At 40.2% G+C, this 25,389-nt stretch overlaps 1 protein-coding gene across 1 annotated transcript in view; it reads right to left on the reverse strand.

The window, feature by feature from the left end:
* LOC306988521 (uncharacterized protein) overlaps positions 1-25,389 on the reverse strand; it is a 34,922-nt gene continuing 9,533 nt past the window's right edge. The window contains exons 3-7 of the mRNA XM_079593573.1: positions 24,169-24,825; positions 20,122-20,736; positions 19,302-19,907; positions 4,070-5,332; positions 1-2,742 (exon numbers count right to left, since the gene is read on the reverse strand). Of these exons, the coding sequence (XP_079449699.1) occupies positions 1,130-2,742; positions 4,070-5,332; positions 19,302-19,907; positions 20,122-20,736; positions 24,169-24,825 (4,754 nt within the window). The 3' untranslated portion in view covers positions 1-1,129. The remainder of the gene's footprint in view (positions 2,743-4,069; positions 5,333-19,301; positions 19,908-20,121; positions 20,737-24,168; positions 24,826-25,389) is intronic.

Consider the following 25,389-nt stretch of genomic DNA (forward strand, 5'->3'; position numbering starts at 1 on the left):
ATGAGGACTTTTATTTATTTTTATTTGTCACCAGTACATAACTGAACATGTGAAAGTACAGTGTAATTTTAGAATAACGTTCAGATTACAATAATCATGTTAAAAAATAATTAAATGAAAACAACATCAAGTAAATGAAAAACTTCCTTTAAAACAAACTCTAATCTGTTACTGTATTTTTGATCAAATAAATGCCGGCTGGGTGAGCAGAAGAGCCTCGTTCAGACACATGTCCACCGGGATATTTACTATATTTATGGATGTGAGGACAGCTGTCATAGAAGTCCATTACTAATGTTTGCTCTCATTTAATAACTGATCTGATCAAATATACTGAATAAACAGAGAAAACAATAGAAACAGATTTTAACATTCATCTTAAAACGGCATAATGGATTAAAAAACATCAGATTACACTTAAAAGGAATCCCAGAATCAGGCATTTTCAGTTTATTGGTTCAGTTCTTTCTGGCATTCTCAGTTTCAGAATCTTTCTTTATTTCCTTTTTTTTTCTTTCTTTTTTTTTTTTTTTTAAGGTCTGTTATAAATCATGTTGTTTCATCAAAATCTACCAAGAGAAAATTAATTTTGTATGATTGGTTTAGTAAAGGTCTGCTCCTGCTCTAATCAAACAGCTTCATAGAGGTCTTCATGAGCGTCAGGTGTGTGAGTGTGTGTGAGTGTGTGAGTGTGTGTGAGTGTGTGAGTGTGTCAGTGTGTGTGAGTATGTGTGAGTGTGTAATCTTCAGGGTTACAGGAGCGGATCTGAAGAGTCTTCATAATGTAAATATAGATACAGTGGCTCACTTATGCTAGAAAGAAAGAGAAATACAGAAAACCCTTCACTACAAAAGACACGTGTCATTTACCTGGCTCATCAAGGTTTTAAACAGGTTCACATCACAAGACATGACCATTTCTCTTTAAGCTCCTCTCTTAACTTTTTCACTTTATCTAGTTCTTCTTCAAGCCTCCCCTTGAACTCCTCAATATGCTTCTTTTTTCTCTCTTCGAAGTCCTTCAGTTCTTCTTCTTGTTTTCTGGCTTCATCTTGATGTTTCTTCTTCATCTTCTGTATTTCCTTTTCATGTTTCTGTTTCATTCTATTACACTCCTTTTCTTCTCTTTCTATTCCTTCTCTCTCCTCTCTTTCTCTTCTTCTTGCTCCTGTTTCAGATCTTCCATCATTTTCTCCCATCTCTTCCTCTTCTCCTCTCGTCTCTCTTCATCCTCTCGTTTTCTCCACTTCCACTCCTCTTTTCTCTCTCGCTCCAGCTGATCATAACGGCTTTTCATTTCAGCTTTCTTTTCTTTAAATTCTCTCTCTTTTTCTTCTCTCTCTCTTTTCTTTTTCTGTCTCTCCCCTTTAATCATTTGTTCCTCTTCTTCTCTGTCTCTTTCAAATGTATCTCCCATTTTCTCCAGTTCTTCTTGTTTTTCCCTCAGTTGTTCCTTGTGTTTCTCTTTTATCTCTCTTTCCTCTTCCTCTCGTTCTTTCATCTGTTGTTTCTTCTCTTCCTCCCATTCTCTCTGCTGTCGTTTAATTTCCTCTTGAATCTCTTCATCTTCAGCCTCTTTTATTTTTCTCTTCCATTCTTCTCTCACTTTCTCTTCTTGTTCCTTCCTCGTTTGTTCCTCTAAATCTCTCTTTTTTATCTCCTCTTCCTGTTTTCTTCTTAACTCTGCCATGATGTGTTCCTGCTCAGTTTTCATCTTTTCTTGATCTTGTTTATATTCTTCTTCTCTCTTTTTCTTCTCCTTATCACTTTCTTTTAGCTGTTTTTCATACTGTAATCTCTGATTTTCAATCTCTCTCTCCATCTCATCTATTCTTTGATCATATTCAGCTCTTCGCTGTTCTTCCTCTTCTGATCGCTTCTTATCCTCCTTCTCTTGTTTCTTCTGGTCTGATTTTTCTTTCTCCTCAAACTCTCTCCTCAGTGTTTCCTCTTTTCCTCTGAACTTGTTCTCCAGACTCACTCTCTCCTCATCTATCTTTTGTTTCTTCTCCTCCAGTCTCTTTGTCATTCGTTTGACTTCCAGGACATGCTTGGCTTCTAATTCTTCAACTTGATCCTGATTTTTTATTTTATTCTCTTGTAGCTTTTCTCTTCTGTTTTCAATGGAGATCGCTGCCTCCTCAAACATCTCATTAGTGAAGTATCGGCCCTCATTAGATTTCTTCACCTCTTCTATCTTCTTTAACAGCGCAGTAACTTGCGTCCGATCTTGAGTTTCTGTGTTAAAAGCCAGGAATCTGTTTCCACAATCTCTGATCAGTTTCTTGAGTTCCTCATTTTTAGTTTTCTCTACATATTGTTCTATTGTTTGTTTTTTAAGAGCATATCCTTTAGTGAAGAGAACAATGCTGAACTCTGCTGCTTTTGGACCAAAGATCATCTTTATCATGTCTAAAGTGTCTCTCTCCTCTTGAGTGATTTCTCCCAAACTCAACACAATGATGAACACATGAGGTCCAGGTGCGGACAGTGAAATACACTTCATCATTTCTTCAACCACTTGTTCATTTGTCAGTGAGGTGTCAAAGAGTCCTGGAGTATCCACAACAGTTATTGATTTACCATCAACTTCAACAACTGCTTTCTCACAGAGAGTGGTCACTGGATCTGAACTGGCTTCACTGGGAAACTCTGTGTTTCCTGTGGCACTCTTTCCATTTCCTGTCCCCCCAAACAGCACGATTCTCAAACATCCTGGATCTGATGATGAATCTTCATCATCTGAAAATGACAATATGGTTTAGAGATTAACAACTACTTTGAGACCACAAACAAGTGTTGAACTTAAAGTTAAAATTGTTTCTCATCCTCTACATAGCAAGTTTCAATTGCTGCCATCTGGAAGACGTTATAGGCAACCACGAGTAATTAGGAAGGTTTACCAATTATCCTTTGTGCCAAATGCTGTCAAGATTTTAAATGGTAATGATTGATGTGTGCTTTGTTTATTTTTTGTGTGTTATGTATTGTTGTATTGATGTATGTGAAGACAGAGACAAATTTCCACTACGTGGACAATAAAGTAAAGTAAAGTAAAAGTAAAGTAAATTATTTACAACAGTCCACCCTTACGGAACGAAAATATATTTCCCATATATGAATGATCAGTGTATTAAATGGTTTAACCGTATATTTGAAAATATACAGGATCATATATTGTGATGTTGAATAATTCATAAGGAATTGCCACTTTTCATATATTGAAAAATATGAGACAATATATTTACTAATATATCATAATGTATGTAATTTTATATTCAATAATACACTTCATAATATAGATGTATATGTGATCAGATATATCTGCAATATATTACACATGCAGTATCATATTTACTCATGCTTAATAAACTAACACAGTCTCACCCCAAAACGTCACATACTGACGGGTCTTGACCATACGTCAACATATGACGAAAAGGGTACCCCTATAACGTCCATGTGTGACGATTCGGGTTATGGGTAGGTTTAGGTATGCGTTAGGGTACCGCTAGGAGGCGCTGCTGGTGCGTTTATGTCTGCGTCTCATATTGACGTTATAGGGGTACCCTTTTCGTCGTATGTTGACGCATGGTCAAGACCCGTCAGTATATGACGTTTTGGGGTGAGACCGGGTTGAATAAACACACATATATAATACAGAGAAATGTATAATGTACTATATGTCTTATATAATGTCTATATGTACTATATGTCTATATGTACTACATAATGTAATATTTTTTTTTTTATATTTACATTATAAATGTTTCATATTTTCAAGCTAGTCAACAAAAGCACAAGCACACCTGCATGTATTTAACCGAGAGACTATCACTGTGCTGAGGAGAGCACAGCCATTACTTTATTAAATATAGTAATTATAGTCAATCGGCCAATCATCAACTGAACCACAGGCTCGACTCCGCAGCACAATGACCCCAAAAACACACACATACCAGAAAACATTTAAAACTCCAAAATAATAGAGCTTTAAACCCTAACAGATAACAGACTTTTACCTGTAATCCTCTTATTTCAAAATTAGCTGTTTTTTATTTTGACTTACTGTTTGTGAGCTGACCCTCTGGAGTTCTCTTAAGTTCATCAGATTTTCTTTTTACTTTCTCCTCTTCTCTTCTTTGTCTTTCCTTCTGTTTCTCCCATTCCTCTCGGTCTGTCTTCATCTCCTTTCGTATCTCTGTCTCACGATCCTCTATGTCTTTCATTTCTCCTTTATATTGTTTGTCTCTCTCTCTAAATTCCTTTTCTTTCCTCTTTCTCTCTTTATCGCGATTCTGTCTTTGTTCCTCTATCATTATCTTATTTTTCCCTTTCTCTTCTTCATATTTCAACTGAAAATCTTCTCTCTCTCTCAGTCTTCTTTCGCTCTCTTGATCGAGTCTCTGATTGTATTTATCCCTCAGTGCTTGTTCTTTCTCTCTCCTTTTGTCATCCTCTTCATTTCTTCTTTGTTTTTCCTCTTGTTTCTGTCTCTCCCATTCCTCTCGTTCTCTCTTCATCTCCTCTCGCATCTTTCTCTCTTGTTCCTCGCTTTCTTTTATCTCCGTTTTATATTGTTCTTTTCTCTTTCTATATTTCTCTATTATTGTCTTCAACTTCTCTTTTTCTTCTTCATGTTTAATCAAGAGCGTCTCATTGTCTTTCTCTTGTATTTGTCTTTCCATCTCTCTGAACATCTTGCATGAGTAGTAACTCTCTCCGTTTGCTTTCACCATGTCGTCTATCTTCTGCAGTAGATCAGACACTTGTGTTCGGTCTCCAGTCTTATTATTGAACACATGGAATCTGTTACCACACGCTTCAATCAGCTTCATCAAAGGAGATTCAGGAGATTCAGGAGATTCAGGAGATTCGGGAGATTCAGGAGATTTTAGGTACTGTTTAATGGTTTTACTATCCAGATCGTCTCCTCTGGTGAAGAGTACAATAGTGAACAGTAAAGAGTTTTCACCAAAGGTCTCTTGGATGATCTTCACTGATTTCTCCTCCTCTTCAGTGAATCGTCCCACTGGTAAAAGTAAGAGAAACACATGTGGTCCAGGCAGGATCATGGAGATGCAGTTCTTGATTTCTCTCTGGATTTCCTCATTAGTAAGTTTAGTATCAAACAGTCCTGGAGTGTCGATCACAGTAATGTGTCTGCCATTGATTTCAGCTGATTCTCTCTTACACTCTTTAGTAATAGACTGTTGAGATGATTCTGCTGTAAATGCTCCTCTTCCCAAGATGGTGTTTCCAGTTGCACTCTTCCCAACTCCAGTTTTACCCAGCAGCACAATCCTCAGTTCATCTGCTCTTTTTCTTGAATCTAAAGATAGATCAAATGATAATTTATAAAACAATATGCAAAATTTCAATTGAAGATAGGACTTTATCACAGTCTGTCACATCCAGCTGCGATTAGTAGCGAAAATAATTTTCCTTCTGCATTACTGTCAATGGAAAATTTAAATTATTTAGTTGAACTGAACAATAAACTTCAATATTTAAAACTGTTTATTTAGTCTCACATTATACCTTAATATGTGCATCATCTTTAATTGTTATGTGCTCATTATCTGAGCGAGGTGATTGTCAGCGCTGGCTGTGAGGAATGAGGAGCAGAATGCTGTTCTAGTAACTGCCAGAGGAACAATCAAACTGTTTTCATTTTATGAGGGCTTCAAGCGCACGTAGCTATTGTTTTATTAGGACTTTCAAAGATCAACATTCTGCCCTAAACGTGATCGGGCAGACCAAACCGTAAGTTGTCAAGTCTTGAAACTTTGAGGGATGGTAGTACCCACCCTGTCTACAACGTCACCAAGACTCGCCCAAATCGGCCCAATGGTGGCATAGCAGTGTTCAAAAGTATGAAATTGCTCATAACTCCTAAACTGTCTGTCACAGACAACTTGTCGGCTATTTAGTCCTAGAATTTTTCGCCTGATCAGAACCAAACCAGTACAGAAATATTCTTTGAAATCTGATTTTTTTTTTTTTGATTACTAGTAATTATTAAACAAAAGTTGAATTTTTTGACTCACCATCACTTAGGGGCACCAAAACATTCAAAGTGGGTGCAGCCACTTTTACTAAAATGATTATAACTTTTGACTGGAATGAGATATTTTCACCAAACTTGGTACACATATGCAAGATGTCAATCTGATGTTACAGTAAAAAAATTGGAGTTTGGCTACTTGTTGGCACTATAACAGGAAATCAACAGGGAAATGGCTATAATCACGCAACCTTTAGTCCGACTGACTTGAAAATTGGCGTGCAGTGTCTTTGTGTTCTGACTTTAGCATTGACAATAATTGTGTGAATTGGGGGTACCATTCATAAGATAACATGGAAATCACCTGATAATATCACCATCAACCAGATAGATAGACCACATTATAATCAATGGCAAGTGGGGATGGTCTCTTTAAGTTGTCTGAGTTTTTCGTGTTGCTGATGCCAACAGTGACCACTACCTACTTATTGCCTCCATCAAACTTAAACTGCAGAAAGCAGCTAAACAGAAACAGCCCAGAAAACACCTAGATATTTATAACCTGAAATGCCCAAATGTTACCAAAGAGCTCAACATTAAATTAAGAAACGTCTCTGGTTACGTATGTAACCTTAGTTCCCTGAGAGGGAACGAAACGCTGCGTTTTACACTTGTGGGAACACCTCTGAGTGTTGCGTCATGAAGCACGTGTATAATCAGTCCAATGAAAGAGCGAGACGTCATAGGCGGGTGACATCATAGACCAGGAAACTATAAAGCACCCCTGTACACAGTGCGTGACAGCTTCTGATAAGCCTGAAGCAAGTCGATGGCAGGAAGTATGGCAGGCGAACGCAGCGTTTCGTTCCCTCTCAGGGAACTAAGGTTACATACGTAACCAGAGACGTTCCCTATCAAGGGAACTCCCGCCCTGTTTTACGCTTGTGGGAACCCCGTACCCACTACGCCATAATGACAAGTGCCGTTCTGTGTGAAGTCCTTGCGCACACTGAGAAGTAAGCAACCTAGCCCCAGGAGTGGAGAGGTCTAAGTCATAAAATTTGACAAATGTATGCGGCGATGACCAGCCTGCCGCATCACAAACGTCGTGAAGGGAAACTCCCGAAATTAGAGCCATAGAGGCAGCAATACTCCTCGTAGAATGGGCCCGGACAGCCAAAGGTGAAGGCTGTCTGGCCGCTTCATAAGCAAGTGAGATAGCCTCAACTACTCACTTGCTCATTATCTGATTAGATGCAGGGCAACCTAACTTAGGTAACCCAAAGCAGACAAATAATTGCTCTTATACGCCACAGGGCAGCTCTGTGGACATAAGCATCTGTTGAAGATTTTATTATTTAGAAGATCAGTAATTTAGCTACATATTAAGACACTATTATTTACTTTGTGAGTGTGTGACTTTGGATGTACTTTTAGGGGCTTGAAGAAAGGTCAAGCTGCTGGTGCAGCAGATAATTCTATTTGAGTGTGTCACATGGTGTGAAACTTCAGCCCAAAAATATCTATAGGAGGTATTACCATTTTTGGAAGTGATGTGGGTATATATGTGAAGCTGACCACATGTCTGGAGCGTCTTTTTCTGCAGAAGGGCGCTCGGCTTTGTTTGTGAATAAAGTCTAACATTTCTGGCATCAAAGATCTCTGAGAAGTGATTTCATAAAAAGATTGAAACCACAACATTTGGCGCCCAACGTGGGGCTCCGTTAGAAGCTGGTGGCAAAGCCGTGACGGGCTCGACTGGACGAGCGACACAAACTAAAAGTGGCCACAGGTAAGCAGTTTTTGCTTATAAGTTTGTGTGGTTCGCCCAGATATTTGCTCGTTACGGTAAGACACTTAAAAAAGCTTCTTCAAATTCAAAGAACTAAGATAATGTTTTGAAAAAAAAAAGAAAAAAAAAAAGGGTCTTTGATTCCAGAAATGATTGCATGCATTGTGATTTCTAATATCAAGGGCTTGAGGATATCAAGAAATTTGAAATAGCGCGGGGGAGCTCCTGGTAATACTTGCCAGTTCTTATGCAATCCTATTTGGATTGTATGGGCACTGGTACTATTAGTTTTGCGCTAAGGTTTTATCGTACGTACGAAAGGATTTGTATTTACTGATAAGGATATCAGTGGGTGATCTGTGTTTTATTTATCAAAAGGGCCATGATAGATATATAGCATGCACACAGATTAAGATTAGCCTATGGTTACCGCCTTGTTAGGTTAAACAAGGGACTGCTCAGGTAGGCTTGATCTTGTAGAATAGGATAGTTTTAGCCTATGGTTACCGCCTTGTTATGGGTTTAACAAGGGTCTGCTCGGATAGGCTAAATCCTATAGTATAGTTATCGTTTTAAAAGTATCACTGTGTTGGAGGAAGTGAATCAGTGAATCTTAGTTAAAGAGGTATTGTTTTTGCTGTGTTGAGGAAGTGAATCAGTGAATATTTAATGTAGTGTTTAAAAAAAAAAAAAGTGTGTGTGGGATCCTGTGTCTTGCTTGACTGTGCCTGTGGGTAAAAATAGTGACCCCCTGACCCTGGTCACTTGAAAAGGGACAAAGAATGTGTGAATGAGATTTAGAGACATGAAATAAATGGTGTATTAACAAAAAGTAAAGGAAGACAATTGTTTCAAGATATTAACTCTGCAGATTATTGCAGTATGAAAAAAAAGAAAGAAAAAAAAGAAGTATTTAATCAATAAATGTAGCCTAATAATATATATATATTAATAGATCAATATAAATAAGATTGCACGTGCATAATATATTATATGATATATCTGAAGACGTCTAAAATTTGTATCTCATTATCCCTGAAGACAGAGTGGAAAATTATTCCATTGCGAATTATTAAGTTTGTGTTAAGAAAAAATAAGTTGTGCAGTGTTAGGTGATCAAGATTGGGTGACTAAGTTTCATAAACATTAGGAATCTTAGAATTGTAGTAAATATTGTTGATTCAATAATTGAAAAGAAAAGATAAGAGGAATTCCTTGATGTTGGTTGAGAAAAATGTTATTCACCATGCTAGATTATTTGAACACCGCATGTAAAAATAGAATAAAGATTGAAAGCTGATTTTATGATAGGGAAAAGTTAATTATACTTAGATTATCAAAGTTAGATTATTGCTGATATTGAAAAACAGAAATAGCTTGCTTTTTCCTGCAATGAAGAACTTGCTTTACTAAAAATAGAATGGAAGAACTGCTGTTGTCAACCAGTGAGATTTTTATATAGAAGAACTAGTAAAAAGGATGGTTAAAAAGTGAAATTTAGATAAAGAGCTAATAGCTCAGGCACAATTGGGCCTAGTATTTTTAAAAGTTAAATTTGATTCATGCAGATCTCTGAGTTTTCAAATTTCAGATGGCTTCAATGACAGTTTCGAATGAAAGCAACAAGAGGCCAAAGGTCAAAAAGACTGCAGAAAGAAGACAGAAGTGGGTGAGGGGCTTTCTGCTCCCCTCCTGAAATTGACTTTCTGGAAAGCTCAGCAAGGAGAAAGACTGATTTAATGATGGAAAAGGTGAAACGTTCACTTGAGACTTTTCCTAAGGACAAAGATAAAATCCTGAGATGCAAAACTCAGGCAGGATCAACCTCAAAGCCCAAACTGAGAAGAGGCAGAGAAACAGCAGAGGCTAACACCAGGCCTTTGAGTGACAGCATCGGCTGACGACACATGCAGAGCCACAGCCAAGAAGCTTCAACGGACTGATGATCTAAAAACAGAAGAACTGACCCTTACGGGGCACCACAGGTGTGGACTCCTCAATGATCACCAGAGACTGCTTCAAAGTTGGTTAATTATTATATTAACTTTATTCATTTTGATTATTCACTGGTCTCATAGCAATTCTTTATATTCTCTGCTAAACTAACCCTCTCTGCTTTTTCAGTAGGTACAAGTCCAGCCCTATAAGAAAAAGAAAATATGTTGACAGACAGAAGTGGGTGCTCAAACTCACCAAATAATTAGAACGGAGGCTGGATTTGGTATAGTGAGGGCTATTAGATTAAACAACTATAGGGCTAAAAGCATGATAGAATTATTCTCTGGCAAAGAAAAAGATAGACAAAATGTCAAAGCATGATTATTATTGTAAAAGCATGATTATTATTGATTATTATTGTTGACAAAGCAATGATACTGGTCACTCCATCTTGTTTTGGTAAATTCTAGAGATAGATTGGAGGGAAAAGTTACTCCAAAAGTCCAAAATTATGAAGTCACAAACGTCAAAACTGGGATAATGAAATGGAAATGTTACTGGCCAAGAATCCAAGATTATGCAGAGATCTCCAAATTTCTTCTTAAAAGCAGCTCATGAGCAAAGACAAAAATAATATGAAAGAAAAATTAGACCAACTAGGCCTATTATTCTAAAATATAGAGGATATTAGAGTTTATAAAAAGAAAAAAAGGTGTTGTACAACCGGTGTTAAACGGAAACCTTATGATCATGGAAACTTCTCAATAGTGATTGGACATAGTTGTGTTGACCTGATCAGACCTTGTGGCATTCCACAGCTAAAATTATAAGTTCTGCATTTAGAGCAGAACCTGCTGCAGCAGTCACAGGAGTGTGTGTGTTGGCCAATGGGTGTGACTGGGTATGAATGGTGTGAGAGATTGTGTTTGAAGAGACACAGAGGCAAATCAATTATTTTGCCAATACAGCTGTATTGAAAATTGAATATGTGGGCCCACAGGGCAAACTCTGCCCAATAAAATAATGACCATGGATGAATTTGGTTAAATGTCCTGGTTGAAACTGTAGTGGCAATAGAAAAAATTGGGAAAAAACAGTGCCACATTTTGCGCAGCGCATAACACATCTTACTTTCCTTTCAGAATATCATGATGGAGCTGATTATTTGTCAAAAGTATGAAATAATGTCTTGTAACTTTTGTCTTGTAAAGTGGGTTGAGTGTTGTCCAAGATGAATAGTGTGCTGATAGTGGGACTCAAAACAATGAGATACGTTTTGAATTGACGAATTGTAAAAAGTACATTTGAAATTGAATGTGAGAAAAATGTAAAGAGGGTGCAAATATGAAGATAAAAAGCCAAATTTATTAAAAAAAAAAAAAAGGGAATATATGGGTTCAAGCCCTGCTGCTAATGAAAGGAAACCGCTCAGCCCACATGACCATTCTACAGGTAACATCGAGGAGGACAATGGGCCAGATGAGCAGATTATTTAATATATATTGTTGTCACTAACAGAAATAATTAAGATTTCATTCACAGATGATAGTAGCTCACTTCCAGGAAGCTTTCTGGGACTGGGATGATTCTAACAAAGAACCAGTGACTGTGCATTGTAATCTCAGAAGAGGCTCAAAAGAGGCTCGTGCCATGCCTCTCAACTTAAAATACACCAACAAGCCTCAACCCCCTCGACAACTGAAAGTGAGGGATCAATGATCTTCCCTGGCAAATGAGAGGAAACAACCCATTGCAACAACTCACAAAGATCAACATGAATGGAAAAAGGAGACAAACTTAACCAAATTCACAGGAATGAAAAGTTGCAGAAAGTGGGAGATTCACAAGGAGTTGTGCAAAGAAGAGAAGCAACAGAGTAAAAGAGATGAGTACAAGTTCAGACAATACTCAACATCAACCAAACTTTTCTAAAAATGTAATGTTAAAGCCCTTGAATAGACTTAGTAGCAACTAAATAATAACCCCACCAGAAAAAATTGATTGAAGAGAGATATAATGTATGGTATGATGATAAAATGAATGTTAACGACTAATTCAAGAAATTTACATAGAATAATGGGAATTAAGGCAATTCATAAAGGAAAAAAAAAAAAAAGAACTAAAAGACATTTAAAAAAGATCCAAAAGGGTACTTAGATGCAACTTGTCAATACATGGGGTATACCTAATTAGTTTAAGGCTACAGTTGAAATTAAAACAAGTATTAAGACTGGCTATTAACAAATATTCGATTTTAATTTTAATTCATAAGATTATGTTATAATTCAATATTCTATTGACTAAATAAAATATTAAGTAGTGCTAATAGGACGACAAACTCAAGTTAATTGGAAGTTAATCGAATTCAATAACAAGCAGGATTTTAAGAACAATCTATGGTAACAGAGGAGGGTAAAAACAGATATTTGACATTCACATGAAGGACAGATTGTTACACCAACATCACCTTTGAATATTTTCAATCCAGATGCGCAATGGTTTTGACCAGTGCGCAAGGGGGGAATAAGGAGAGATTAAGAATAAGGAAAAAATGAAAATTAAATGGCAAATCTGTCCACATGTGAAATTTGTGCCAAAAAACAGTTAAGAAAGGAACAGCAACACAAATAGGCGAGAAGGACTATTAAAATACTTGATAATGGATTATGTGGACATGATATAGACGGGCAAAGGCAATGTTATTAGCAGAGGAAGGGCAGATGCAGAAATGAGATTTCTAACAGAGAAGTATTCCTTAGATTTGAAATGCTATCAGAAATAAATTCAGATAATGGGTTAGCAAGTTATTCCAAGAATATTGAAGATTAAAATGAATTGTATACGAACACTTAAATTGCACACAGGGAAGTTTTAATAATAATTAAGTTATAATGCTTTATGTTTTAAATGGTTGATATAAAAATTATGGATTAGATTTACAGAAAAAAATAAATGTAGGCCTACATATAATCAATATGTAAGGTAGTAGAAAAGTTATTTTCTAGAGTTATTTGTTCTAATTGTCTAATGAGTTTATTGAATGACTTTTATGAGGTAAATGTAACATTGCTCTAAAGCTTTCTTAGTTTGAGTGATTACATGGGACATAACTAGTTTATTCATGATAGTTTATTTAGAAATTAGTAGAAAGGAAGAAAAGGTATTCAGTTAAGAACCGCTTGAACTGAGAAGCTCCAATGAGGAGCTATAACGCAAGATTAAAAATGTCTAAATGGTATTTATTGTTACATTTTGGTAATAAAACTGAATTTAAAATATGAAACTTTATAACGAAGCACAAAGTGATTTAAAGGATAAAAGGTGCACTACAATGTTCTGTTCGTTCATCAACTAAAAATGATTGACTAAAAGATTGATTCTTCGAATTTAATAATTGATATTCCTTCATAAAAAGAAGCAAGTGAAAATGAGAAAAATAGGTATTTAAACCAGCCCTATTTTAAATCAAAATTCATATGGATCACGAAAAATAAAAACGCAGAATGAATAAATTATTTATTATAAATCAGCAGAGATTTACTGTAATGCTTTGTCTGCATTAGGAGGAAAACAATTACATGAGAAAAGTAGAAGGACTTATGTTTGAAGATCAGTGTTGCACGTTTACCAAATAATACTACACAGGGAGGAACATTTAGCGAATACAGGATTAAGTAAAAAAAAAAAAAAAAAAATTTAAGAGCAAAAAGTTAAGAAAAACTTGATTTGAAGTTTGGAGAAGTATGAACATGGTTTGCTAAATTAGGAATGTTTTCTGAAGTTGCAATATTGAAAGGTGGTTATTATTCTGTTGTGTACTTCCCATAGTAAGATCATTAGTTGTTAAAATCACGGTTAAGCAAATGGAGGTGCTAAAATATCAAGAGAATGGAAAGATAAACTTAGAGGGCAACAAAAGTACATTACCCAAAGGATTACCCAGGCCAAACAAATTGGATTTTACAAGCATTGGACAATGATTCAAGTGAGGAAGGAGAAGATGATTGACGAGCCAGACCCTGGGTGTATGTGCTAGCCTAACCTCTCCCCAAAGGGTGACCCTCTACGATGCGTAAAGTGTCTGGGTCGAAGAGAAATTCTGCACTACAAGAAAAACTTTTAATAGTATAATGCATGGTTTAATGTTTTGATGTATTCTACATAACTGTGACAACCACAGGCAAGGCAGAACAAACTACACGCTCACGCTTATAACAATGTGTTACTCTTTTTTGTTTTGATAGGGAGAATTCGAAGTCTTTTACTTTCTCCATTGAAAGAAAGAAAATACAACTGAAAGAAAAGAAAATATGTGGAGAAAGATGTTTGGCTCGAATACTCCGCCAGAGTGTGGTAGCACAACCTAGTCATTGGAAAGGTGACTGAGTGACTTAATTGATTCACTAGGTAGCAGGGGTGTAGAATTTAGTAGGGACACTAGGGACGTGTCCCTACCAATATCCAGTGACACTCATATATCCCTAGCAATAATTTCGATCAAACCTTAAAATATATGTTCCCGTCCCCACCAATTTCAAAATCAAACCTACGCCACTGCTAGGTAGCATAACTGAGAGGGCTGGATTGTGAAACTACACTCTGGGAAAGGGATAGTAAAGTGGGGCTTAGATAAGCCCCAGAGGAGGGAATGTTGAAGATTTTATTATTTAGAAGATCAGTAATTTAGCTACATATTAAGACACTATTATTTACTTTGTGAGTGTGTGACTTTGGATGTACTTTTAGGGGCTTGAAGAAAGGTCAAGCTGCTGGTGCAGCAGATAATTCTATTTGAGTGTGTCACATGGTGTGAAACTTCAGCCCAAAAATATCTATAGGAGGTATTACCATTTTTGGAAGTGATGTGGGTATATATGTGAAGCTGACCACATGTCTGGAGCGTCTTTTTCTGCAGAAGGGCGCTCGGCTTTGTTTGTGAATAAAGTCTAACATTTCTGGCATCAAAGATCTCTGAGAAGTGATTTCATAAAAAGATTGAAACCACAACACATCCAAAGCCCGGACAGGGCATAACAGATGACGTTTTTCCTGATCTGGGGCATTAGGTGGAGGACAGAAGGCCTGCAGCACAAATGACCCGAAAATTTAGTAGGGACCTAGGAATACAACCCGGCCTGGGGTGAAGAAATATAACCCTACCAGGTGCAAATCCAAGTACGTGCAGGCCTCAGCCTCATCTACCAAGGAGAAAACAGAATTAAGGATCTCTCCTCAGAGATAACTCAGCAAAGAAACATTCATTGCAGAAATCAAGTACTGTACCATCAGGGCAGATAGCAAGATTCAGAAGGTGTTCTCCGCACCAGGCAGAGAACAGTTTCTATTTCAATGCATATTCAGTATTCTCGTGGAGGGAGCTCTAGACTGGAGTATGGTCTCCATGACCTCGGTCGAGAGACCTGAATCTATGAGCTGGGCCCCCTCAGAGGCCGAGCCCACAGTATCCATAACTCCGGAAGAGGGTGAAATATTGTGTCCCTGATTGGGACACTAAGGGTGTACTCACACTAGCCAGTTCGAACCGTGCCCGAGTGCGTTTGACCACCAAAGCGCGGTTCGTTTGACTAGTGTGAGTGCTCTGAACCGTGCCCGGGCGCGGCTCGATTAGCCGGCCCTGGCCCGCTTGGAAGAGGTGGGCCAGAGCACGGTTCAGTTGGACTCGGGCGCGGTTCGCATGCAGTGTGAGCGCTAACCGTGCTGGAGCACGGAACAGGACGCGTGTAATGGGAACTGTAGTCCGTAATCAAAGCTGCAAAGTCCTTGCTGCACTTCAGCTGGTACCTTGCAAACCTCCTCATACGAGCAGCACGATTACGTGAAAATTTAAGGCGACACATCTGTTTAACAACAGGCTGTGAGAGGGCTGTGGACCACCGTGGACCAAACGACACAAAATTATCCACAAAGAAAACAGAGCGATGGACTCCATTGTGTTCAGAGAGTGCCGCTCTGTTTATCCCGAAACCGTCTCATCATAATGACGTAAGCGTGCTCCGGCACGAATGCTGAAACCCTATGTGAGTGCAGGCCAGAGGGGGAGTGGGGAGGGGGGACAATCGTACTCGGGCCCGGTTCATGGCAACCGTGCCTAGTGTGAGTACACCCTAAGTCCCTCCTTATCGGAATCTCCAAGGGAGAGCCATCTAGAAGGGACAGTAGGTCTGAGAAACACACTCGGCCCGGCCAGAATGGGGCTACTAATAATAGATGAGCCCCTACCCGGTGAACCCTCTCCAGAACTCCCGGGAGCAAAGATATCGGGAAATGCGTACAGGTGTAGCCTCAACCACACCTAATACATCGCATCCAGCTCGCTTGGGAGAACCACATAGGGCAATGCGTTGTATAAAACAATGCGAAAGGTAGACTTGAGTTTTCACAGAAGTTCTCCCAAAGGAGCTCCACCACCTCGGGGTGAAGTGTCCATTCCCCGGGCCTCAGCCCCTGCCTCAACAGGATATCTGCTCTGATATACGAGACCATCAGTGTGTTGTCCGGAAGGACAGGCACATGGTGACCTCTCGGGTCTGACAGGAAGTATTGAGATTCTCGGAATACCGCCATCACTTCTAGCCAATTATGTGCAAAAAGGAAGATGGTCCTGCCAAAGACTCTTCGCCGAGTGACCACTCATGATCACCCCCTACTTGTGAGGGAAGCATCCATCGATAGCATTATGTGTCGACAAGAAGCCCCCAACACTGGGCCTGGGCGAGGAACCAAGGATCTTCCACATGACCGAGGCACATAGGCATAGCCTTGATCATGCGAAAACGTATTTCCCCTCGGAGAAAACCCCTTGGTCCTGAGCCACCACTGCAGGGGTCTCATGTACAGAAGGCCAAAAGTAATTACGTTGGAAGCAGCTGCCATGAGACCCAACAGTCTGAAACTGTTTCACAGTGAGGGACTGGCCTAGTTTTACCCCATTTACGGCAAATCTTTATAACACACCTAGAAAAGTGGTCCTCTGAGCTGGGAGGAGCACACTCTTCTTGGCGTTGAGTCGCAACCCCAACATCTTTAGAGAGAAGCAGGAGCAGGAGAGAAAGAACATATCAGCCTATCGGTCAGCCTATCCGGCAGAGGCCTCCACCTCCTTACCCATTAAGAGGTACAACCATCAAAACTTCCCCTCATATGACCTCCAGAGCCCAAGTTCCCTCACCTAAAGTTATTTAACCTCCTCTTAACACCTTAGCTGGATGCTATCCAGTGTGTGCCTACTGTACTTTTACCCAACATCATGTCAGTAAATGTGGTGATTTCCTCCAGCTCACCAAAGAGCAGAAACCTAACTGGATCAAGGAACAGAGACGTTGTTGGCGATGTTTACGAGATCACTTTGCAACCCAATGTGACCTGAAGGGACATCCTCCAACTCCAACACATCCTATTCAACATTAACCAGAGGCAAGAGCAAAATCTATATCTTGACCACCCTAGTGATAGCAATAAGGTACTACTGAAGGTAGTTGAGGTGTGAAGTGTCCCTGTGCAATGGAAACAGATCCTTAGATACTTACGCCATACTGGATGATGGGTCTGAAAGAACAATCCTCCTTCACCCTGCTGCCCAAACACTTCAGTTAAAAGGAGAATCTGAGAGTCTACAGCTGAGAACTGTGAGATAGGATGTCCAGACTCTTATTCCTTATCCCTTATTCCTAAAGCACATACTAATAGGTCCTATGTCATCAGTCAAGTCTTCACTGCTAACCAGCTATCCTTGTCAGAACCTTCTCACTCTGTGAACTTCCTCCAGCGGCGAAACTCACACCTCCGTCAACTCCATCTCAAACAGCTTAATAAAGTAAGACCCCTCTTCCTTCTAGGGGCTGATCATACACGCCTTATCATCCCAACACAACCTGTCAAATTAGGCCCTCCTGGAGCCCCAGTAGCAATCAAGACCCTGCTCGGCTGGACACTGCAGGGTCCTGCAAGAGATCTTTCTAGCTTTCCCTCTACTTGTTCTCACTATATCTCCTTTAAATGCCCACCTGAAGACATCCACCATCATGTCCAGAAACTGTGGCAGCTGGATGCATTACCTCAGAGAAGCATGAAAGCTGTGTTTCGTTCCAAACAGGATCAAGAGGCAATGCACCAGCTTGAGACCCAAACCATCAGAACACCTGTTGATGGCGTCCTACGATATGCGGCACCTCTGGCCCCCACTGAAGGCCCCCCAGAAGGCAGTAATGTCCCGTCTCCGTAGCTGTGAAAGGCGACTCCTTCAAAACCCACAACAGGCAGAGACCTATACCAAAGAGGTCCAGAAATTAGTTAATGCTGGGTATGTTAAGAAGTTGTTATCCTCTGAAGAAGAAGATGTCCCTGAGTCCTGGTTCAAACCCCACCACATTGTGCATCACAATAGTAAAGATTGCATTGTGTTTGATTGTTCCTTCTCCTACCGAAATCAGTGCCTGAATTCACAGTTACTTCCTAGACCAATCCTCTGGCCTTCCCTCCAGCACAAGACTGCAATCAGTGGAGACATTAAATCAATGATTTATTATTCATTTACCGCCTATTACCCCAGGATAAACATCTCCTGCGATTCCTGTGAAGCCACTCCAACTGTGTATGAATGGCAAGTTATCCCCTTTGGCACAACCTCAAGCCCTTGCTGTGCCATTTACATCCTCCAGAGGATCATCAAAGATGCTCAGGCAGATGAGTGCATTCATCGTTCCATACACAATCACTTCTACGTGGATAACTGTTTACAGAGTCTACCAACCCCAGAGGAAGCCAGAGATCTCTATTACACCCTGCGCACTAACCTCTCCTCTGGTGGCTTCGAAATCAGACAATGGGCCAGTAATGATCCTCAGGTCATCTGTGACCTACCTCCCGAAGCCAGGTCAGAACAAACGGAGCTCTGGTTATCACACCATCCTTCCCTGTGTTTATTTTTATGCTTGTTATATTTCCAGCTTAGGCATTATCTTTAGTTATTTAGATGTGTTTGAGCTTATAGTATGAGTAGATGGCCTCATGTATTGTTTATATTCTATTTCATGTGAATTCAATGTAACATTGGCAGTTACCATTTATTTGATTTGGCATTGTTTATTGTACACAAAAATGCTGTATTCCTCTTTTCTTTTGTAGAAACCATACGCACACACACACGCACACACACATACACACACACACACACACACACACACACACACACACACACACACACACACACACACACACACACACACACACACACCTACATACACCCAACTACAATACCTGCTTGGAGGTGAAATAAAGACCCTTGATACCTGAGTGAATAGACTGAACCTGATCTTGCCGACAGCCCCATTGGCTTCAAGCTAGCTACCTTGTCACCCCTCACTCCTTTTCATCTATTGCCATGTAGGTGATAAGAGAATATTCCGTATAATTTATACTGAAGCATAATGTGCTTCTCATATGATTTCTTCAGAATTTTGCATATAATGTAATTTTTTTGTCTCACAAGTATAGACTTTTTCAGTTATGAAAAGTGTTTAATCCATGCAGATTTCTGATCGTTACCTTGTGAATGGATTCTTCTCTTCATTTCTTCAAATTGCAGCATTTTTTCCATCTGTGCCTCCAGAAATGTCTCTGTAGAGAAAAACTCTTGTTTGTTTTCTTCCACCATCTGCTCCAGTTTTCCCATCAACAAAGACACTTGTGTGTCGGGGCAAATTAATGTTGGATGATGTCGTCCTCCAAAACTGTCAATGACAGACTGTGTTTCTTCATTTAGTTCTGCTGTCCTGTCCTCTGAATCCTGGTATTTGAGGATCATGATGTGTTTGTTGATTCTTGAGCTGAATATCTTCTGGATCTTCTCCATTTCTGCTCTGTCTTCATTATTAAGTGGACCATCAGGAATGACGAGGATGAAAACATGAACTCCAGGATCACAGAGAGACACACAGCGGAGAGTCTGACGCATCACTTCCTCCTCTGAGATTTTGATCAGAGCTGGAAGCTCCACCAGAGACACCAGACGTCCATGAAGCTCCACGTCTCTCCTCACACACTCAGAGCTGAGCTCGGGTCTTCTGTCTGCCGGGTTCAGGATCAGATTTGATATGAAGGATTTTAATCTTCTGTCATTCCCACACAGAACCAGATTCAGCTTCACACCCTCTGAAAGAGGAATAGAGTAGTTTAACAATAAGATTCAATGTAAAAGTCAGATTAATGATGCATTATGTATTATACATTAATTATACACCATGTCATGAAATCATGACTTTCCTGTAATTTAGAGGAAGTGTTTATGGGTGTGATTATGTTCTTGTGTCCTTCTACATTGTTTTTTTTTATTGTTGTTGTTATTTTTAAGTAAACATGCACTTACCTTTTGCTCTCAGTTTCTCCTCTTCATCTCTGATTCTTTTCTCTTGAGCTCTCATATACATCTGAAGTGAATAGGGTTGAATCTTCATGTTCTCTATACAACCCAGAATCTGTGAGATCTGTCCAGAGTTTTTATTGTCCTTTAACACCATCACACTGTGCCAGCTCCCATAGAGCCTCACAACCTTCTGAGATTCTGCAGATGCTACAAAATCTGTCACTCTCTTGTTAACAGTGAGTTCAGTAGTGAAGAGCACCATGAAGTGCTCACTGGAGTTAAATATTCTTTTAATCTTCTCCATTTCTGCTCTGTCTTCATTAGTAAGTGGACTGACAGGAATAACGACGATGAACACATGAACTCCAGGATCACAGAGAGACACACAGCGGAGAGTCTCCCGCATCACTTCCTCCTCTGAGAGCCGAGTGAGAACTGGAAGCTCTATTACAGCGATCTGCCGTCCATGAATCTTCTCCTCTTTCTTCACACACACTTTACTCATCTCTTTATGAGGTTTACTCGTTACCCCTCTAAATATTTTAGACACAGAGTTCTTGAGTGTTGTATTATATCCACACAGCACAATGTTCAGCTTTGTTTTTCCAGAAGTAGTCACTAAAACAAATTCGAGACAGTAGACTCACTTCAGCTTTGGTACAATTTTTTTGGTACATTTCCTTAAACGTCATCAAATTATTATATTGTAAAATGTTTTTTAGGAGAAAATCACATTATTACTCAAATATTATTAATGTATTCAGCGGCATATCTTGTCTTTCTGTGAATGTCTCAATACTCCTTACAAAAATATAATTTTTTTTATTTTCAAACTTTTTATATGTTTTTCAACAAAAACAAAACATCTCTGAATATAGAACGAGACGCTGCATAGCGATGACGCAATGGGAACGCCTTTGGGGCAAGTAACCCAAGACGTTCTCTTTCATAGGTTCACTCGACGCTGTGTAGCGATGACGCAATGGGAAAGATATACCACACACACCAAGCTAAGCGCTGCCGGATCTGGTCCAACAAGGAACTCTTCTTTAACTTTTAAGTCAGACCAAATTCAACTAGGACCTAAGCGACAAAATCATACGGAAAGAACCCGGGAAGTGTGCAGAGAGGACCAACCTGCTGCCACACAAATATCTTCTAAAGAAATTCCCTTAAAAAGAGCCTGGGAAGACGCGATACTCCTAGTAGAGTGAGCTTTAACGCCCAGAGGTGAAGGAAGTTTCCGCACCTCATAAGCCAAAGAAATTGTGTCTATCACCCAGTGAGAGATCCCGTGCTTAGAGTCAGCGGGCCCTCGGCGGCTAGCCCCAAAGCATAAAAACAACTAAGACGGCTTAAGCCACTGGCCGGAACGCTCCACATATGCCTTTAAAGCCCAAACAGGGCAAAGCAAATGATGCTTCTTCTCCTCAGCAAAGGAAAATGGAGGGGGACAGAAAGAGTGAAGCATGACCACTTGAGAGCGGAATGACATGGACAAAACTTCGGGGACATAACCAGGTCTGAGTCATACCTCCTCTATCACTCCCTTCAGTAGAAGGGACGTTACTTCTTGCTTCAAAACAGAAGCTTCTAGGGCACTGTTCGTGACAGTGGGGTGAAGCCCATCGAAGGAGGGTTGCGGCGGAACTGGAGAGTGTATCTGAATTGGATTGTGCAAAGAACCCAGCGCGATACACCTGGCAGAAGTCTCCATGCTGCTAGGAGGTGAACCAGACTCCCTGTGTGACTGCCAGCGAGAGGTGGTGGGCACAGAGCTAAAACAGCTGGAGAATGGCCTGAGGCGTGCTCTGACTGTGAAGATTGGCCCACAGGGATCACTGAGGGGTTCTAGCATAGAGGCTGGGGCATTCAACATGGGGAGAAAGCCAGATATGTCACCTTCAGTGGGTGAAACAGCTGGAGCGAGAAGATGTATTGAGGGGAGATAGCCTCCATCCATCAATACAGGAAGATAGTTTTGGCAGGCTGACTCTGTATCCCCAAGCGTGCATGGCGGGGGTATAACAGATTTTGATCCGGAGAGCATCTCAAGGGGAAACAGATACGCTTCAGCGGTCTGCCCCTCCCTTCTGACACGTGGATCACTTGTAGCCCATAGAACCAACCAGGCTGGTGAAGCCAGCAGCCGCAGCCGAATGGAGAAAGGCTGCTTCCAGGGCCTAGAAATCTCCCAGTGAAGATCGCTGAAAAATGGCAGCTTTCTTCTAAAGAGCCACGAAGTGGATTGACCACTCAAAAAACGCTCATCAAGCTTGGAAAACTGAGAATCGTGAGGTTCATCCAGCCACTCAATGCTAAGTTTCTCAGTAGCACGTGTTAACACATCCGCAAGCTCAGTGTAGGCTGCAGAAGGACGCGCTTCCTGGCCACCCCGAATCAGACGCCGCGGTGAGCTATCCTCTGATTCATCTTGCGGGTCGTCGCTTGCAATGAAGTGAAAGCACAGAGGCTGGCAATGACGCAGAATGCAATCGCTGAAGCACAAAGACGAAAAATCAGAATGAAGTATGCTAACTAGAACGGGCCAGGAGCAGATGGTGCGTTCACTGTATAAGGCCCCATTTACACTGCATGGTTCAACTGACCCAATTCCGATGTTTTCCTCTCATGTGGCACAGATCGGATATGACCGGCGAACGTGTAAGCAGGAAAAAAGCACATGGATTCCGATATTCTCAGATCGGTTTCAGGCCTCACTCATACGTGGAAATAAATCAGATATGAATCGGATACGTGCATTTGCGTCTGCCATGTAAGCAGACAAATCGGATATTCCCCAGTAAATGCGAGTCGTACGCCATTAAAAAAGGGACGTCAACTCAGGTGGACACCAACTGTGATCACATAACTTATTAATGGCGCGATGGAGGACGAACACAGCCGAGTAATTTTTTCTCCCCTTACGAGAGCAATGTTTTGCTGACCTTTGAAAATAGCGCAGAAAGCAAAACACTGGATAATTAGAGATGCGCGGATGAACTTCAACTCCGAATCCGCAGCCAAAAACAAATTGTCCACCCGCCACTCACCCGCACCAATAAAAAAGTATCTTCACCCGATGGTCAAATTACTATTATTCGTATGTGTTGTTACTCGTGAGGATAAATGGATGATCATCACCTTCAAAAGCAGACTCGGTGACGGTTGATGCGCGCATCTCTAATGGTAACATAATACAATGATGAATGAGCGATGATGAATGAAATAAACATTTCTTTAAAACAAAATTTATTTGACAGAATTTCATTTTCTTAATGGCATAAACAGGCTTTACTCCCTTGAAACGTAAACTGGAATGGAACATGCTCATATTTTAGAGAATGTATTTCATATTTTCGTTAATAATGATTTATCATATCCACCCGCGACCCACCCGCAAATCCTAATCAGAATGTTATTTTAATTAGCCTACTTGAACCGCCAGATCCGCGGATTATCCGCAGAGCCCCCACAGATATAACCGCGATCCGCGCATCACTATAATCATTTTGTCTGCTTCTGCATCCAATGCACATCGCGCTGTTTTACTTAATTTTCCGGTGCAGAACGTCTACATTTGGTTGTTTTGACAGTGTATAGTGTAAATGCAAATATCGGAAAAGATGATGTAAGCGGGTCGTTCAAAAAATCGGATATAGTCAGAAAATCGGAATTGGGCATCAAGACCTGCAGTGTAAATGCGGTCTAAGAGTGAGTGATGTAGCGCTGCTGAGGAGGTGCCCGCGCCATCAGCCAATGAATTGGCGTGATTCTATACGGGTTCAGACAATCAGCACCGCCCCGAGGGCGTTCCCATTGCATCATCGCTATGCAGCGTCGAGTGAACCTATGAAAGAGAACAGATTAGAAAAGAGAATAAATAATAGGTCAAGTCATGCAGTAGTGCTGCGGGAGACCCAAGTTCCTAATTTTTCTCCTTGTCATTTTTTCTGTCTGTACTGTACTATAACTATGAAAGGACAAAAAATAGTTAATTATCATAATCTTAGTATTATTCTGGGGGGGGGGGGGGGGGCTTTGACAAACCTCCTCCATCACTTCCTGTTGTTGCGCTCTGATAGGGTTGTCCACCCCCTCCAGAATTCTCTGGATCATCCACTGATGTTCCTCCAGCCTCATACATGTCACAGACAAGAAATTCTTCATGTTCTTCCTTGAGTATCTTCTCTATCCTTCTGAACATGTCAGAGCGCCATCCTGTGTTTCTTGCATCAAACTGATGTCTTCCTCCACACTCCTTTATTACATTTTGAATAACGTTATTCGTTACCAGAGAAGTGCATTTGGATGTGCGTGTCTCTTCATCAGTAGTCAGCACTATAGTGTGTTTAATGGCCTTCTCACTGAAGAGGTTCAGCACATATATCACTCTGTTTCTGTCCTCCTCTCTGAAGTCATTATTCTGCAGGACGAGTAAGATCACATGAGGTCCTGGAGCAGACAGAGACACACACTCTCTCACTCTCTGTATTGTCTCATGCTGTGAGAGTTGTGGCCGGAGCAGGTGAGCAGTGTTGATGACTGTGATCTGTCCCTTCTCCACCGTTACACTGACCTTCACACTCTTCTGCTGTTCATAGGATGGAGCTTCACTGTGAAACACTGCTGTTCCCAGTATAGTGTTTCCCACTTGGTTGTTTTCTGACACATTCTTTCCCAGCAGAACAATCCTCAGATCACTCACTGAAAAAGAGCACAGACGCACACACATTGGGTTTCAACGTTTTATGTACTTTCTAAAGATATAATGATTTTATACTGTAGAAACTGTGTGTTCTGGCCTGTAACCCAGCACTCGGGAACCTAAGAGCCACACTTCACACTTTTACAGAAATCATGTGGCTTGCCAGGAACCATCAATTCAAGTAGTTATCAACATTTTACCCATGGTTACAGACGATTTATCATGTTCAAGCTGGTATGAGTTCTTAAACCTCCTTGTTCTCCCCCAAATTTCTCTTTGTCTATGGCCTGATGGGAGGACAAACTCTTGGTGTAATGGATGTGATAAATGTCTTGAAGCAATTTCTTGTTTAACTCCAATACCCTTGGAAGCAGTCTTAATCAGCTTAATCATTCTGTTTCTACCAGACAAGCTAATACAATAAAACTATACAAAGACACAGTAAGAAATTACAGATAAATAACTAATAAAAACTCAGATAATATAGTTTAATTGACAATAATTTTTAAAATAATTCATTTCTGCAGTCACTGCTTTCCTGGTGCTCGTCTTCTCGATGTCAC

The sequence above is a fragment of the Phoxinus phoxinus genome, assembly GCF_949152265.1.
Source record: "Phoxinus phoxinus genome assembly, chromosome: 20".
NCBI lineage: Eukaryota > Metazoa > Chordata > Actinopteri > Cypriniformes > Leuciscidae > Phoxinus > Phoxinus phoxinus.